General features: G+C 37.6%; 1 protein-coding gene across 1 annotated transcript in view; it reads left to right on the forward strand.

Annotated features, from left to right (window-relative positions):
- Positions 1 to 13,201, forward strand: part of EML5 (EMAP like 5) — a 261,422-nt gene that overhangs the window by 117,865 nt on the left and 130,356 nt on the right. The window contains exons 8-11 of the mRNA XM_053710836.1: positions 4,835 to 5,002; positions 10,100 to 10,206; positions 11,632 to 11,750; positions 12,386 to 12,572. Of these exons, the coding sequence (XP_053566811.1) occupies positions 4,835 to 5,002; positions 10,100 to 10,206; positions 11,632 to 11,750; positions 12,386 to 12,572 (581 nt within the window). The remainder of the gene's footprint in view (positions 1 to 4,834; positions 5,003 to 10,099; positions 10,207 to 11,631; positions 11,751 to 12,385; positions 12,573 to 13,201) is intronic.

Genomic DNA, 13,201 nt, shown 5'->3' on the forward strand with positions numbered 1-13,201 from the left:
CTCTACGGGTCCAGGTCCCGGGACCCCAAGGCGGTATTGATAGATGCTCTAGCAGCGCCTTGGTCCTTCAATCTGGCTTATGTTTTTCCACCGTTTCCTCTCCTCCCTCGTCTGGTCGCCAGAATCAAGCAGGAGAAGGCTTCTGTGATTCTGATAGCGCCTGCGTGGCCACGCAAGACTTGGTATGCAGACCTAGTGGACATGTCATCTGTCCCACCATGGACACTGCCAATGAGGCAGGATCTTCTAATACAGGGTCCGTTCAAGCATCCAAATCTAGTTTCTCTACGTCTGACTGCTTGGAGATTGAACGCTTAATTCTATCAAAGAGTGGTTTCTCTGAGTCAGTTATAGATACTCTGATTCAGGCTAGAAAGCCTGTCATTAGGAAAATCTACCATAAGATATGGCGGAAATATCTTTGTTGGTGTGAATCCAAGGGTTACTCATGGAGTAAAATTAGGATTCCCAGGATATTGTCTTTTCTCCAAAAAGGATTGGAGAAAGGATTGTCAGCTAGTTCCTTAAAAGGACAAATATCTGCTCTGTCTATTCTTCTACATAGGCGTCTGGCAGAGGTACCAGACGTTCAAGCGTTTGCTCAGGCTTTAGTCAGAATCAAGCCTGTCTATAAACCTGTGGCTCCGCCATGGAGTCTAAATTTTGTTCTTTCAGTTCTTCAAGGGGTTCCGTTTGAACCTTTACATTCCATAGATATAAAGTTGTTATCTTGGAAAGTTTTGTTTTTAGTAGCTATCTCTTCTGCTCGAAGAGTTTCAGAATTATCTGCCTTACAGTGTGATTCACCTTACCTGGTGTTCCATGCAGACAAGGTAGTTTTGCGTACCAAGCCTGGTTTTCTTCCTAAAGTTGTTTCTAACAAGAATATTAACCAGGAAATAGTTCCTTCTCTGTGTCCTAATCCATCTTCAAAGAAGGAACGTCTACTACACAATCTGGATGTAGTTCGTGCTTTAAAGTTCTATTTACAAGCAACTAAGGATTTCAGACAAACATCTTCCTTGTTTGTTATCTATTCTGGTAAGAGGAGAGGTCAGATGGCGACTGCTACCTCTCTTTCTTTTTGGCTGAAAAGCATCATCTGTTTGGCCTATGAGACTGCTGGCCAGCAGCCTCCTGAACGTATTACTGCTCATTCTACCAGAGCAGTGGCTTCCACATGGGCTTTCAAAAATAAGGCTTCTGTTGAACAGATTTGTAAGGCAGCGACTTGGTCTTCACTGCATACTTTTGCCAAATTTTACAAATGTGATACTTTTGCTTCTTCGGAGGCTATCTTTGGGAGAAAGGTTTTGCAAGCAGTGGTGCCTTCCGTTTAAGGTACCTGTCTTGTTCCCTCCCTTCATCCGTGTCCTAAAGCTTTGGTATTGGTATCCCACAAGTAAAGGATGAATCCGTGGACTGGATACACCTTGCAAGAGAAAACAGAATTTATGCTTACCTGATAAATTACTTTCTCTTGCGGTGTATCCAGTCCACGGCCCGCCCTGGCATTTATGTCAAGTAAAAAATTTTTTGTTTAAACTACAGTCACCACTGCACCCTATGGTTTCTCCTTTTTCTTCCTAACCTTTGGTCGAATGACTGGGGGGTGGAGCTAAGGGGGGAGCTATATGGACAGCTTTGCTGTGTGCTCTCTTTGCCACTTCCTGTAGGGAATGAGAATATCCCACAAGTAAAGGATGAATCCGTGGACTGGATACACCGCAAGAGAAAGTAATTTATCACGTAAGCATAAATTCTGTTTTTCCTATTGGATTACAAATACTACATTAAAGGGACAGTCAAGTCCAAACATTTTTTTTTATGATTCAGATAGAGAATGTAATTTTAAACAACTTTCCAATTTACTTTTATTACCAATTTTGTTCTCTTGGTATTCTTAGTTGAAAGCTAAACCTAGGAGATTCATATGCTAATTTCTTAGACCTTGAAGGCCGCCTCTAATCTGAAAGCATTTTCACAGTTTTTCACCACTAGAGGGCGTTAGTTCATGTGTTTCATATAGATAACATTAAGCTCATGCACGTGAAGTTACCCTGGAGTGAGCACTGATTGGCTAAAATGCAAGTCTGTCAAAAGACCTGAAATAAGGGGGCAGTTTGCAGAGGCTTAGATACAAGGTAATCACAGAGGTAAAAAGTGTATTATTATAACTGCAGGAAAAAAGAGATAACAGAGGGACGCCTCATGTGTGCATCAGTATGTCAGGATGAATTAGTCAAATAGCCAGTGCCAAATGGGTACTCACATTTAGCTCAAGTACACCTATGTACTGGTAGAAGCAGGCTGGTAACTTGGGGTGTACCAGCTAACCCACTCCAGGTGAGGATAGAACAATGCAGGGGTATCCTGTTACACTCCATGTGTAATAGATTCCAAAAAGAAGTCAGAAACAGTGGTTGAACTGCTCAAGAAGGTGCTGAACCAGAGCTTGTATAAAACAAGGTAGTTTATTAAAAACAATTAAAAACAGTAACAAGCAATGGTTACATATAATGCAACGCGTTTCTCAGCCTTAGCAGCGGCTTTTTCATCAGGCATAATACACCTTCCAACTGACAACCTATTTAAACTAAATCTAGCCAATAGTGAACAAGAACACACTTATAATGGGCGTATGAGAATGCATACATTCTTAATTGATTAATTGACAATATGCAACATTCTTATAACAAAGATAGATACAAGGCAATACTATACAATATTGTGCAATAAAAGCTGTAATATAAATTATAATCGCAACATTACAGTCATACAGAGCAACAATATAGCAACTTGGGCAATGTCAACTGTGACATGAACAATAATCACCATAGTATCTAAAAAGTATGTGTCTATACACATAATTATGGCAAATTTCAGTAACCGTACTATTTAAAAAGTATATGTCTAAACACATAATTGTGGCAAATTTCAGTAAAATATAATATAAATGTGTCATAAAATGTATACATATGCCATCTATTGGACAAGCAAATAATGTAAGTGAATTCACAGCACTGGACACATGCAACACACCTCAGTCCTAATCTCCATGGACCTACCATATATTCTGCATGCTTAATGAAAGTGTATTTGGAGTGAAGGGCTTATGATCGTTACCCAACCTCTTGTAATAATTACAGTGGCAGATTACGGTCAATTACTTTTTTCTTATATGAGTAGTGTGCATATATTAGATGATCCCTATATATATTATATACGAAGGCTGAGAAACGCGTTGCATTATATGTAACCATTGCTTGTTACTGTTTTTAATTGTTTTTAATAAACTAACTTGTTTTATACAAGTTGTGGTTCAGCACCTTCTTGAGCAGTTCAACCATTGTTTCTGACTTCTTTTTGGAATCTATTACACACGGAGTGTGGCAGGATACCCCTGCATTGTTCTGTCCTCACCTGGAGAGGGTTAGCTGGTACACCACAAGTTACCATCCTGCTTCTACCAGTACATAGGTGTACTTAGGCTAAATGTGAGTACCCATTTGGCATTGCCTGTTTGACGGATTCATCCTGACATACTGATGCACATGAGGCGTCCCTCTATTATCTCTTTTTTCCTGCAGCTACTTCTGGACAAGTCTGTGAGGAGGAGAGCAGACTTCTTCTTGTGCCCTACTTACAGAGTTGGACTATCTGTTTACATTGGATTTACTACACCATCTCTAATCTAATACCCTAATTGGGACCCTCTGTTGGAACTACTTCTATCCATGATCATTGGACCATATGGTTTGATTAATATGCTATGTTAATATATGTTTTATATATGCTATTTTCTGTGCATCAAGTGGATGTAGAATTGTCTTTATTTGTAGAGCAATAGAGCGCCCCCTCATACTCTGGTATATATTATTATAACTGTTGGTTATGAAAAACTGGGGAATGGGTTATAAAGGAATTATCTATCTTTTTAAACAACAAAAATGATGGTGTTGACTGTCCCTTTAATATCAAATGAATGCTATGGGAGTTTATAGCTAGGACTGATACCCTGAACTATGTATTACTCCATAGGAGAGAAGTACAATTATAACGGTCTCACTGTCTTTGTTTTCTGATATGGATGTTGCTTTTTGATTAAAATTGATAAATTCATAAACTGTATTTTCACTACTCTGTGTATCTATGAACGCTTTATATATTAGAGCTAATAACCTGTTGCTGGACTATAGTGGTGTGCTCCTCTCTTCTCTTCTTTACATTAATTCTAACCACTACCGTGCACTATAGACAGTGTATTTGCACATAAAACACTGTCTATATATGGTTAGCTCTTATTTTATTCTGTAGTGCTGACTAATTATATTTTATATATATATATATATATATATATATATATATATTTGTTGTTTTTTAAATAGAAAGGGCATTTTTTTCTATGTTAAGAACATTGGAATTTAAAGTATTTCTATTCAAAAAACATGAAATCACATTACAAATTAATAAAAAATTATATTGATATACATGTGTGTTTATATGTGTGTATATATGTATGTATGTGTGCACATACATATTTACACACACCCAGAAATAATTTATATATATATAAAGACACATATAGACATATTCATGTTTGTATGTGGAAACCTTTGCAGTCAAACACCTTGCAATATACTATACAAATCTTTTTAATAATTTTAAAGCATTTCTCAATATGAAAATAATTTTTTTTATATTAAAAAATGTATATATGTGTTTGATACTTTATTTTAATGTATTTTGTATGTGTATGTGTTTTGTTTTTTATAAAATGTATATAATATTTATTCTACAATTACTTTAAAAGCTTTATCAATACTTATTACAGGTGCAAAATTTAAAAAGTATCTAGGCCACTCTGCTCATGTGACTAGTGTGCGATGGTCACATGACTACCAGTGGTTAATTTCGGTTGGTGGAGCTGATCACTCTGTCTTCCAGTGGAAGTTTATCCCTGACCGGAAACTGAAGGATGCTCTTCACATAGCTCCACAAGGTGAGGCTAGGCGCTCAGGGTAAGGGAAGACTCAGATAAAGGGACAGTAAATGCCTTAAGATTTTAATATGAAATATTTATGCAAAATAAAATAGCTGCAATATACTTTCATTATTTATTTTGTTCCTCTTTCATGTAATTTAGCTCTGAAAATTGTAGATTTTATAATTCTCAGAACTGTAAATATATTTTTCTGACTTCCCTAGCCTAACTCTGCTACTTTTATTTCCCTAATTGACTAACAGATAACAACTACAAAACAATGCACTTTACTATCTTAGGCCTAGATTTGGAGTTTTGTCGGTAACGACCCGCGTAGCTAACGCCGGCTTTTTTCTGGCCGCACCATAAAAATAACTCTGGTATTGAGAGTCCACATAAAGGCTGCGTTAGGCTCCAAAAAAGGAGCGTAGAGCATTTTTAACGCAGCTTCAACTCTCGATACCAGAGTTGCTTATGCAAGCGGCCAGCCTCAAAAACGTGCTCGGGCACGATTCCCCCATAGGAAACAATGGGGCTGTTTGAGCTGAAAAAAAACCTAACACCTGCAAAAAAGCCGCGTTCAGCTCCTAACGCAGCCCCATTGTTTGCTATGCGGAAACACTTCCTACGTCTGCACCTAACACTCTAACATGTACCCCGAGTCTAAACACCCCTAACCTTACACTTATTAACCCCTAATCTGCTGCCCCCGCTATCGCTGACCCCTGCATATTATTATTAACCCCTAATCTGCCGCTCTGTAAACCGCCGCTACTTACATTATCCCTATGTACCCCTAATCTGCTGCCCCTAACACCGCCGACCCCTATATTATATTTATTAACCCCTAATCTGCCCCCCACAACGTCGCCTCCACCTGCCTACACTTATTAACTCCTAATCTGCCGACCGGACCTGAGCGCTACTATAATAAAGTTATTAACCCCTAATCCGCCTCACTAACCCTATAATAAATAGTATTAACCCCTAATCTGCCCTCCCTAACATCGCCAACACCTAACTTCAATTATTAACCCCTAATCTGCCGACTGGAGCTCACCGCTATTCTAATAAATGTATTAACCCCTAAAGCTAAGTCTAACCCTAACACCCCCCTAAGTTAAATATAATTTAAATCTAACGAAATTAATTAACTCTTATTAAATAACTTATTCCTATTTAAAGCTAAATACTTACCTGTAAAATAAATCCTAATATAGCTACAATATAAATTATAATTATATTATAGCTATTTTAGGATTTATATTTATTTTACAGGTAACTTTGTATTTATTTTAACCAGGTACAATAGCTATTAAATAGTTAAGAACTATTTAATAGCTAAAATAGTTAAAATAATTACAAAATTACCTGTAAAATAAATCCTAACCTAAGTTACAATTAAACCTAACACTACACTATCAATAAATTAATTAAATAAAATACCTACAATTACCTACAATTAAACTAACACTACACTATCAATAAATTAATTAAATACAATTCCTACAAATAAATACAATTAAATAAACTAGCTAAAGTACAAAAAATAAAAAAGAACTAAGTTACAAAAAATAAAAAAATATTTACAAACATAAGAAAAATATTACAACAATTTTAAACTAATTACACCTACTCTAAGCCCCCTAATAAAATAACAAAGCCCCCCAAAATAAAAAAAATGCCCTACCCTATTCTAAATTACTAAAGTTCAAAGCTCTTTTACCTTACCAGCCCTGAACAGGGCCCTTTGCGGGGCATGCCCCAAGAAATTCAGCTCTTTTGCCTGTAAAAAAAAACATACAATACCCCCCCAACATTACAACCCACCACCCACATACCCCTAATCTAACCCAAACCCCCCTTAAATAAACCTAACACTAAGTCCCTGAAGATCATCCTACCTTGTCTTCACCTCACCGGGTATCACACTGATCCGTCCAGAAGAGCTCCTCCGATGTCCTGATCCAAGCCCAAGCGGGGGGGCTGAAGAGGTCCATGATCCGGCTGAAGTCTTCATCCAAGCGGGGCAGAAGAGGTCTTCCATCCGATTGAAGTCTTCATCCAAGCGGCATCCATCCGGAGCGAAGCGGCAGCATCCTGAAGACCTCCGACGCGGAATATCCATCCTGGCCGACGACTGAACGACGAATGACGGTTCCTTTAAATGACGTCATCCAAGATGGCGTCCCTCGAATTCCGATTGGCTGATAGGATTCTATCAGCCAAGCAGATTGAGCTCGCATTCTATTGGCTGTTCCGATCAGCCAATAGAATGCGAGCTCAATCTGATTGGCTGATCGGATCAGCCAATCGGATTGAACTTGATTCTGATTGGCTGACTCCATCAGCCAATCAGAATATTCCTACCTTAATTCCGATTGGCTGATAGAATCCTATCAGCCAATCGGAATTCGAGGGACGCCATCTTGGATGACGTCATTTAAAGGAACCGTCATTCGTCGTTCAGTCGTCGGCCAGGATGGATGTTCCGCGTCGGAGGTCTTCAGGATGCTGCCGCTTCGCTCCGGATGGATGCCGCTTGGATGAAGACTTCAATTGGATGGAAGACCTCTTCTGCCCCGCTTGGATGAAGACTTCAGCCGGATCATGGACCTCTTCAGCCGCCCGCTTGGGCTTGGATCAGGACATCGGAGGAGCTCTTCTGGACGGATCGGTGTGATACCCGGTGAGGTGAAGACAAGGTAGGATGATCTTCAGGGGCTTAGTGTTAGGTTTATTTAAGGGGGGTTTGGGTTAGATTAGGGGTATGTGGGTGGTGGGTTGTAATGTTGGGGGGGGGTATTGTATGTTTTTTTTTACAGGCAAAAGAGCTGAATTTCTTGGGGCATGCCCCGCAAAGGGCCCTGTTCAGGGCTGGTAAGGTAAAAGAGCTTTGAACTTTAGTAATTTAGAATAGGGTAGGGCATTTTTTTATTTTGGGGGGCTTTGTTATTTTATTAGGGGGCTTAGAGTAGGTGTAATTAGTTTAAAATTGTTGTAATTTTTTTCTTATGTTTGTAAATATTTTTTTATTTTTTGTAACTTAGTTCTTTTTTATTTTTTGTACTTTAGCTAGTTTATTTAATTGTATTTATTTGTAGGAATTGTATTTAATTAACTTATTGATAGTGTAGTGTTAGGTTAATTGTAGGTAATTGTAGGTAGTTTATTTAATTAATTTATTGATAGTGTAGTGTTAGGTTTAATTGTAATTTAGGTTAGGATTTATTTTACAGGTAATTTTGTAATTATTTTAACTATTTTAGCTATTAAATAGTTTTTAACTATTTAATAGCTATTGTACCTGGTTAAAATAAATACAAAGTTACCTGTAAAATAAATATTAATCCTAAAATAGCTATAATATAATTATAATTTATATTGTAGCTATATTAGGATTTATTTTACAGGTAAGTATTTAGCTTTAAATAGGAATAATTTATTTAATAAGAGTTAATTAATTTCGTTAGATTTAAATTATATTTAACTTAGGGGGGTGTTAGTGTTATGGTTAGACTTAGCTTTAGGGGTTAATACATTTATTAGAATAGCGGTGAGCTCCAGTCGGCAGATTAGGGGTTAATAATTGAAGTTAGGTGTCGGCGATGTTAGGGAGGGCAGATTAGGGGTTAATACTATTTATTATAGGGTTAGTGAGGCGGATTAGGGGTTAATAACTTTATAATAATATCGGTGCGGTCCGCTCGGCAGATTAGGGGTTAATAAGTGTAGGCAGGTGGAGGCGACGTTGAGGGGGGCAGATTAGGGGTTAATAAATATAATATAGGGGTCGGCGGTGTTAGGGGCAGCAGATTAGGGGTACATAAGTATAACGTAGGTGGCGGCACTTTGCGGTCGGCAGATTAGGGGTTAATTATTGTAGGTAGCTGGCTGCGACGTTGTGGGGGGCAGGTTAGGGGTTAATAAATATAATATAGGGGTCGGCGGTGTTAGGGGCAGCAGATTAGGGGTACATAAGTATAACGTATGTGGCGGTCGGCAGATTAGGGGTTAAAAAAAATTAATCGAGTGTCGGCGATGTGGGGGGACCTCGGTTTAGGGGTACATAGGTAGTTTATGGGTGTTAGTGTACTTTAGAGTACAGTAGTTAAGAGCTTTATAAACCGGCGTTAGCCCAGAAAGCTCTTAACTACTGACTTTTTTCCTGCGGCTGGAGTTTTGTCGTTAGATGTCTAACGCTCACTTCAGACACAACTCTAAATACCGGAGTTAGAAAGATCCCATTGAAAAGGGATCTGCGGTATGGAAAAGTCGCGGCTGAAAAGTGAGCGTTAGACCCTATTTTGAGTGACTCCAAATACCGGAGGTAGCCTAAAACCAGCGTTAGGAGCCTCTAACGCTGGTTTTCACGGCTACCGCCAAACTCCAAATCTAGCCCTTAATGACCATAACTAGCCTTGTCAGCTGCAGACTCAAGTTCAGATTAACTAGTGGGTGGAGTTTGTTAATTGAAAAACAATTGCAGTAAACAAGATGTTATTTTGTTTTAAAATGTTTAGACTTGGCTGGTATATTATTCTATAGCACAGAAATGTCTTGTAATTACAAGGTGTTTACTGTCCCTTTAAGTAGATGGCTAGCAGCACTCCTCCTGTGTGTTTAACCCCTCTGGGGGTTTAAACACACAGTAGTGCAGGGTCGAGAGTCTTAAAGTGACATTAAACCCCAAAAAATTATTTCATGATTCAGACAGAGAATACAATTTTAAACAACATTCCAATTTACTTCTATTATCTAATTTGCTTCATTCTTTAGATATCCTTTGTTAAAGAAATAGCAATGCACACTGGTGAGCCAATAACATAAGGCATCTATGTGCAGCCACCAATCAGAAGCTACTGAGCCTATCTAGATATGCTTTTCATGAAATGATATCAAGAGAATGAAGCAAATTAGATAATAGAAGTAAATTAGAAAGTTGTTTATTTAAAATGGTATTCTCTATCTTAATCATGAAAGAAAAAAATTGGGTTTAATGTCCCTTTAAAATGATTGCTGGAATGGATTAGAGAATGTGATTAGTTGACTGTTATAACCCTTTAAGCCACACAACTTTCATATTTGTGACTGTCATTTGTCTTTTTGTATTAGAAAGTTTGTTCGATTCCAACAGTGATGAGTCTGATTCGGATCAGTCAGACATTCCAGAGCTGGACTCTGAGATAGAGCAAGAGACACAGATCACTTACCGTCGCCAGGTATTGTAAGAACTGATATAACGGGGTGCAGTCCGGAGCACCAGAGCTTTACAATTAGAGCTATTCTGTAATCAGTTTATCTCACCAAGTAATTGTATAGTGGGTCAGATAGAATTTATAGATCTAATGCCCAAACATTTAATCTTAGTCATAAATGAACATTCTGATAAAATGTATTTTAGTTGTGTATGTTTCATTGTCTAAAAATTTGATTTGAACTGTATGTTAAGTGTTTTATTAAATCTGGAAACAGTCATTTTTATTAATGTGTGAACTGAGCATGCTCAGAATCTTAAATATTATAAAACAGCATAAAAACAGCCAATATATGACATTCAAAAGAGGCCAAATACGTTTTCAAGGCTGTTAAAAAAGAAAGTCATGTGACAACCAAAGGAAAAGTGTTTTCTAATGAATGTGAATACAGCTGTCAAATTCTCTCCATTGTTGCTGAAATATATGCAGTATAAAGCCACTCAAAAACCCATACATTTTCTTTCACGTATCAGATAGAGAATACAATTTTTAAAAAGTTCCCAATTTACTTCTATTATTAAATGTACTTTATTCTCTTGTTATTCTTTGTTGAAGAGATATCTAGATAAATAGTGTGCACGTCTGGAGCACTACATGACAGGAAATGCTGCCATCTAGTGGTCTTGCTAATATTTAACATTGTTGCAAAACTGCTGCCACATAGTGCTGCAGACACGTTCACACTCCTGAACTTACCATCCTGCTTTTCAACAAAGGATACCAAGAAAACAAAAGAAATTGATATTAGAAGTAAATTGGAAAGTTGTTTAAAATTGTATTTTCTATCTGAATCATGAAAGAAAAATGTTGGGTTTTATGTCCCTTTAAAGGGATACTAAACACACATTTTTTTCTTTCATGATTCAGATAGAGCATGCAATTTTAAGCAATTTTCTAATTTACTACTATTATCAAATTTTCTTCATTCTCTTGCTATCTTTATTTGAAAATGCAGGAATGTAAGGTAAGGAGCCAGCCCATTTTTGGTTCAGAACCTGAATAGAGCTTGCTGATTGGTTTGCTACATTTAGCCACCAATCAGGGAGCGCTACCCAGATGCTGAACCAAAATGGGCCAACTCTTAAGCTTTCATTCCTGCCTATTTAAATAAAGATGGCAAGAGCAAAAAAGAAAATTGATAATAGGAGTAAATTAGAAAGTTGCTTAAAATGTCATGCTCTATCTGAATCATGAAAGAAATAAGGAATAATCATGTCCATAATGCTGCCAATTTAACAGCTGGCTTGTTGAAAGCAACTAGATGAATCTATTGTGAACCTATGCTAGGATGAAGATGCACACATTAATTATTGATAAAGCACAGTTTATACAACTTGTATTAATTTCCTATTGTTTGACTTGACTTATTTATGTTTCTATTATTCTCAGGTTTATAAAGAAGATCTACCTCAACTTAAAGAGCAATGCAAAGAAAAACACAAAAGTGCTACTTCTAAGAGAAGGGAACGTGCTCCTCTGAACAGTATTAGACTACACTTTGTTCATGGGTATGCATTTGTTTTTGTTATTGGCACATGGGGGTATTTGTGAAGGCAGATCAACACAAACACATTAAACATTGTCATGCCATAACATTAATTATTTATCTTGACTGTATATTCTGTTTACTTTTTTGAGCCTTCTATAGTGCTGCAGAGAGGATAAAAAAGATAGTGGAGAGAGGAGAAAAAGGAGAGAGAGGAAAGAGAGAGAGAGAAGAGAAAGGAGAGTGAGAAGAGAGAGAGGCGAGAGAGGAGAGAGAGAGGAGAGAGAAGAGAGAGGCGAGAGAGAGAGAGAAGAGAGAGAGGCGAGAGAGAAGTGAAAGGAGAGAGAGGAAAGAAGAGAGAGAGAGAGGAGAGAAGAGAGAGAAGAGAAAGGAGAGAAGAGAGAGAGAGAGAGAGAGAGAAGAGAGAGAGAGAGAGAAAAGAGAGGAGAGAGATAGTTTTTAAGAACTGCTTTAGTTCTTAAAAACAAGTAACACCCCATACATTCTAGAAATACATAACCAATAATGCCACATTCAGTTACCATTGAATGTTTTGGTAGCCCAGTTTAAGAGTAAATTGGACTAGCCAGTTTAATAAACACATTTTCTATTTAAAAAAAGGAGAAAACATGAGGACTTTATCTTCTCTTGATCCAGTTACCGAGGTTATGACTGCCGGAGTAACTTGTTTTACACCCAGACGGGTGAAATTGTTTACCACGTGGCAGCAGTCGGAGTGGTGTACAACCGGCAGCAGAACACACAAAGGTTTTATTTAGGGCACAATGATGACATCCTGTGCCTTGCCATTCATCCGCTGAAGGATTACGTAGCAACTGGCCAGGTCAGTATAGGTGAATTTGCATGAAATGACAGCACAGAGCCCATTCCATTACTGAACTGTTTCTGCTGGTCGTGTAAATCTCTCACAAAATCTGGCAAATTATCAGATTTCTATATCCTGTTAGGTGAACATAAAACTCAAACATTTTGTGAACTCCCTGCAATTTTCTAAGCATTTTATTAATTGAAGCTAAAAAAAATGATTAATTAGCAAAATGCACAATTACAGAAATAATTAAATATCAGCTAACTTCATTAATTAAGCAGCGGGTGCTACTTCGGAGTCCCATCGTTTTAGGCTCGTCTGAAACGGAAATCATCCCAATCCCATTGGGATCATTGACAGAAATGCTTGTGCAATGATAAATGTCGACAGCGTATGCTGCCAGCATTTAGCGATGTCGAGCGGACATGATTCGCTGTAGCTGATAATAAATCTAACCCAGTGTGTTTTGCAACTTAAACATAGACACATTTTACCCCCACAAGGCACTGCACCACAAATAAATAGCTGACATTGACACCAGATAATGGGTTATAAAGGTCACAACATTGTTTATTAAATAGTGAAGGAATTAAATAATGACACCAATGTAAACATTAGAACACATCATAAAACTCATGACCTAG

Source organism: Bombina bombina, chromosome 1, assembly GCF_027579735.1.
Source record: "Bombina bombina isolate aBomBom1 chromosome 1, aBomBom1.pri, whole genome shotgun sequence".
Lineage (NCBI taxonomy): Eukaryota > Metazoa > Chordata > Amphibia > Anura > Bombinatoridae > Bombina > Bombina bombina.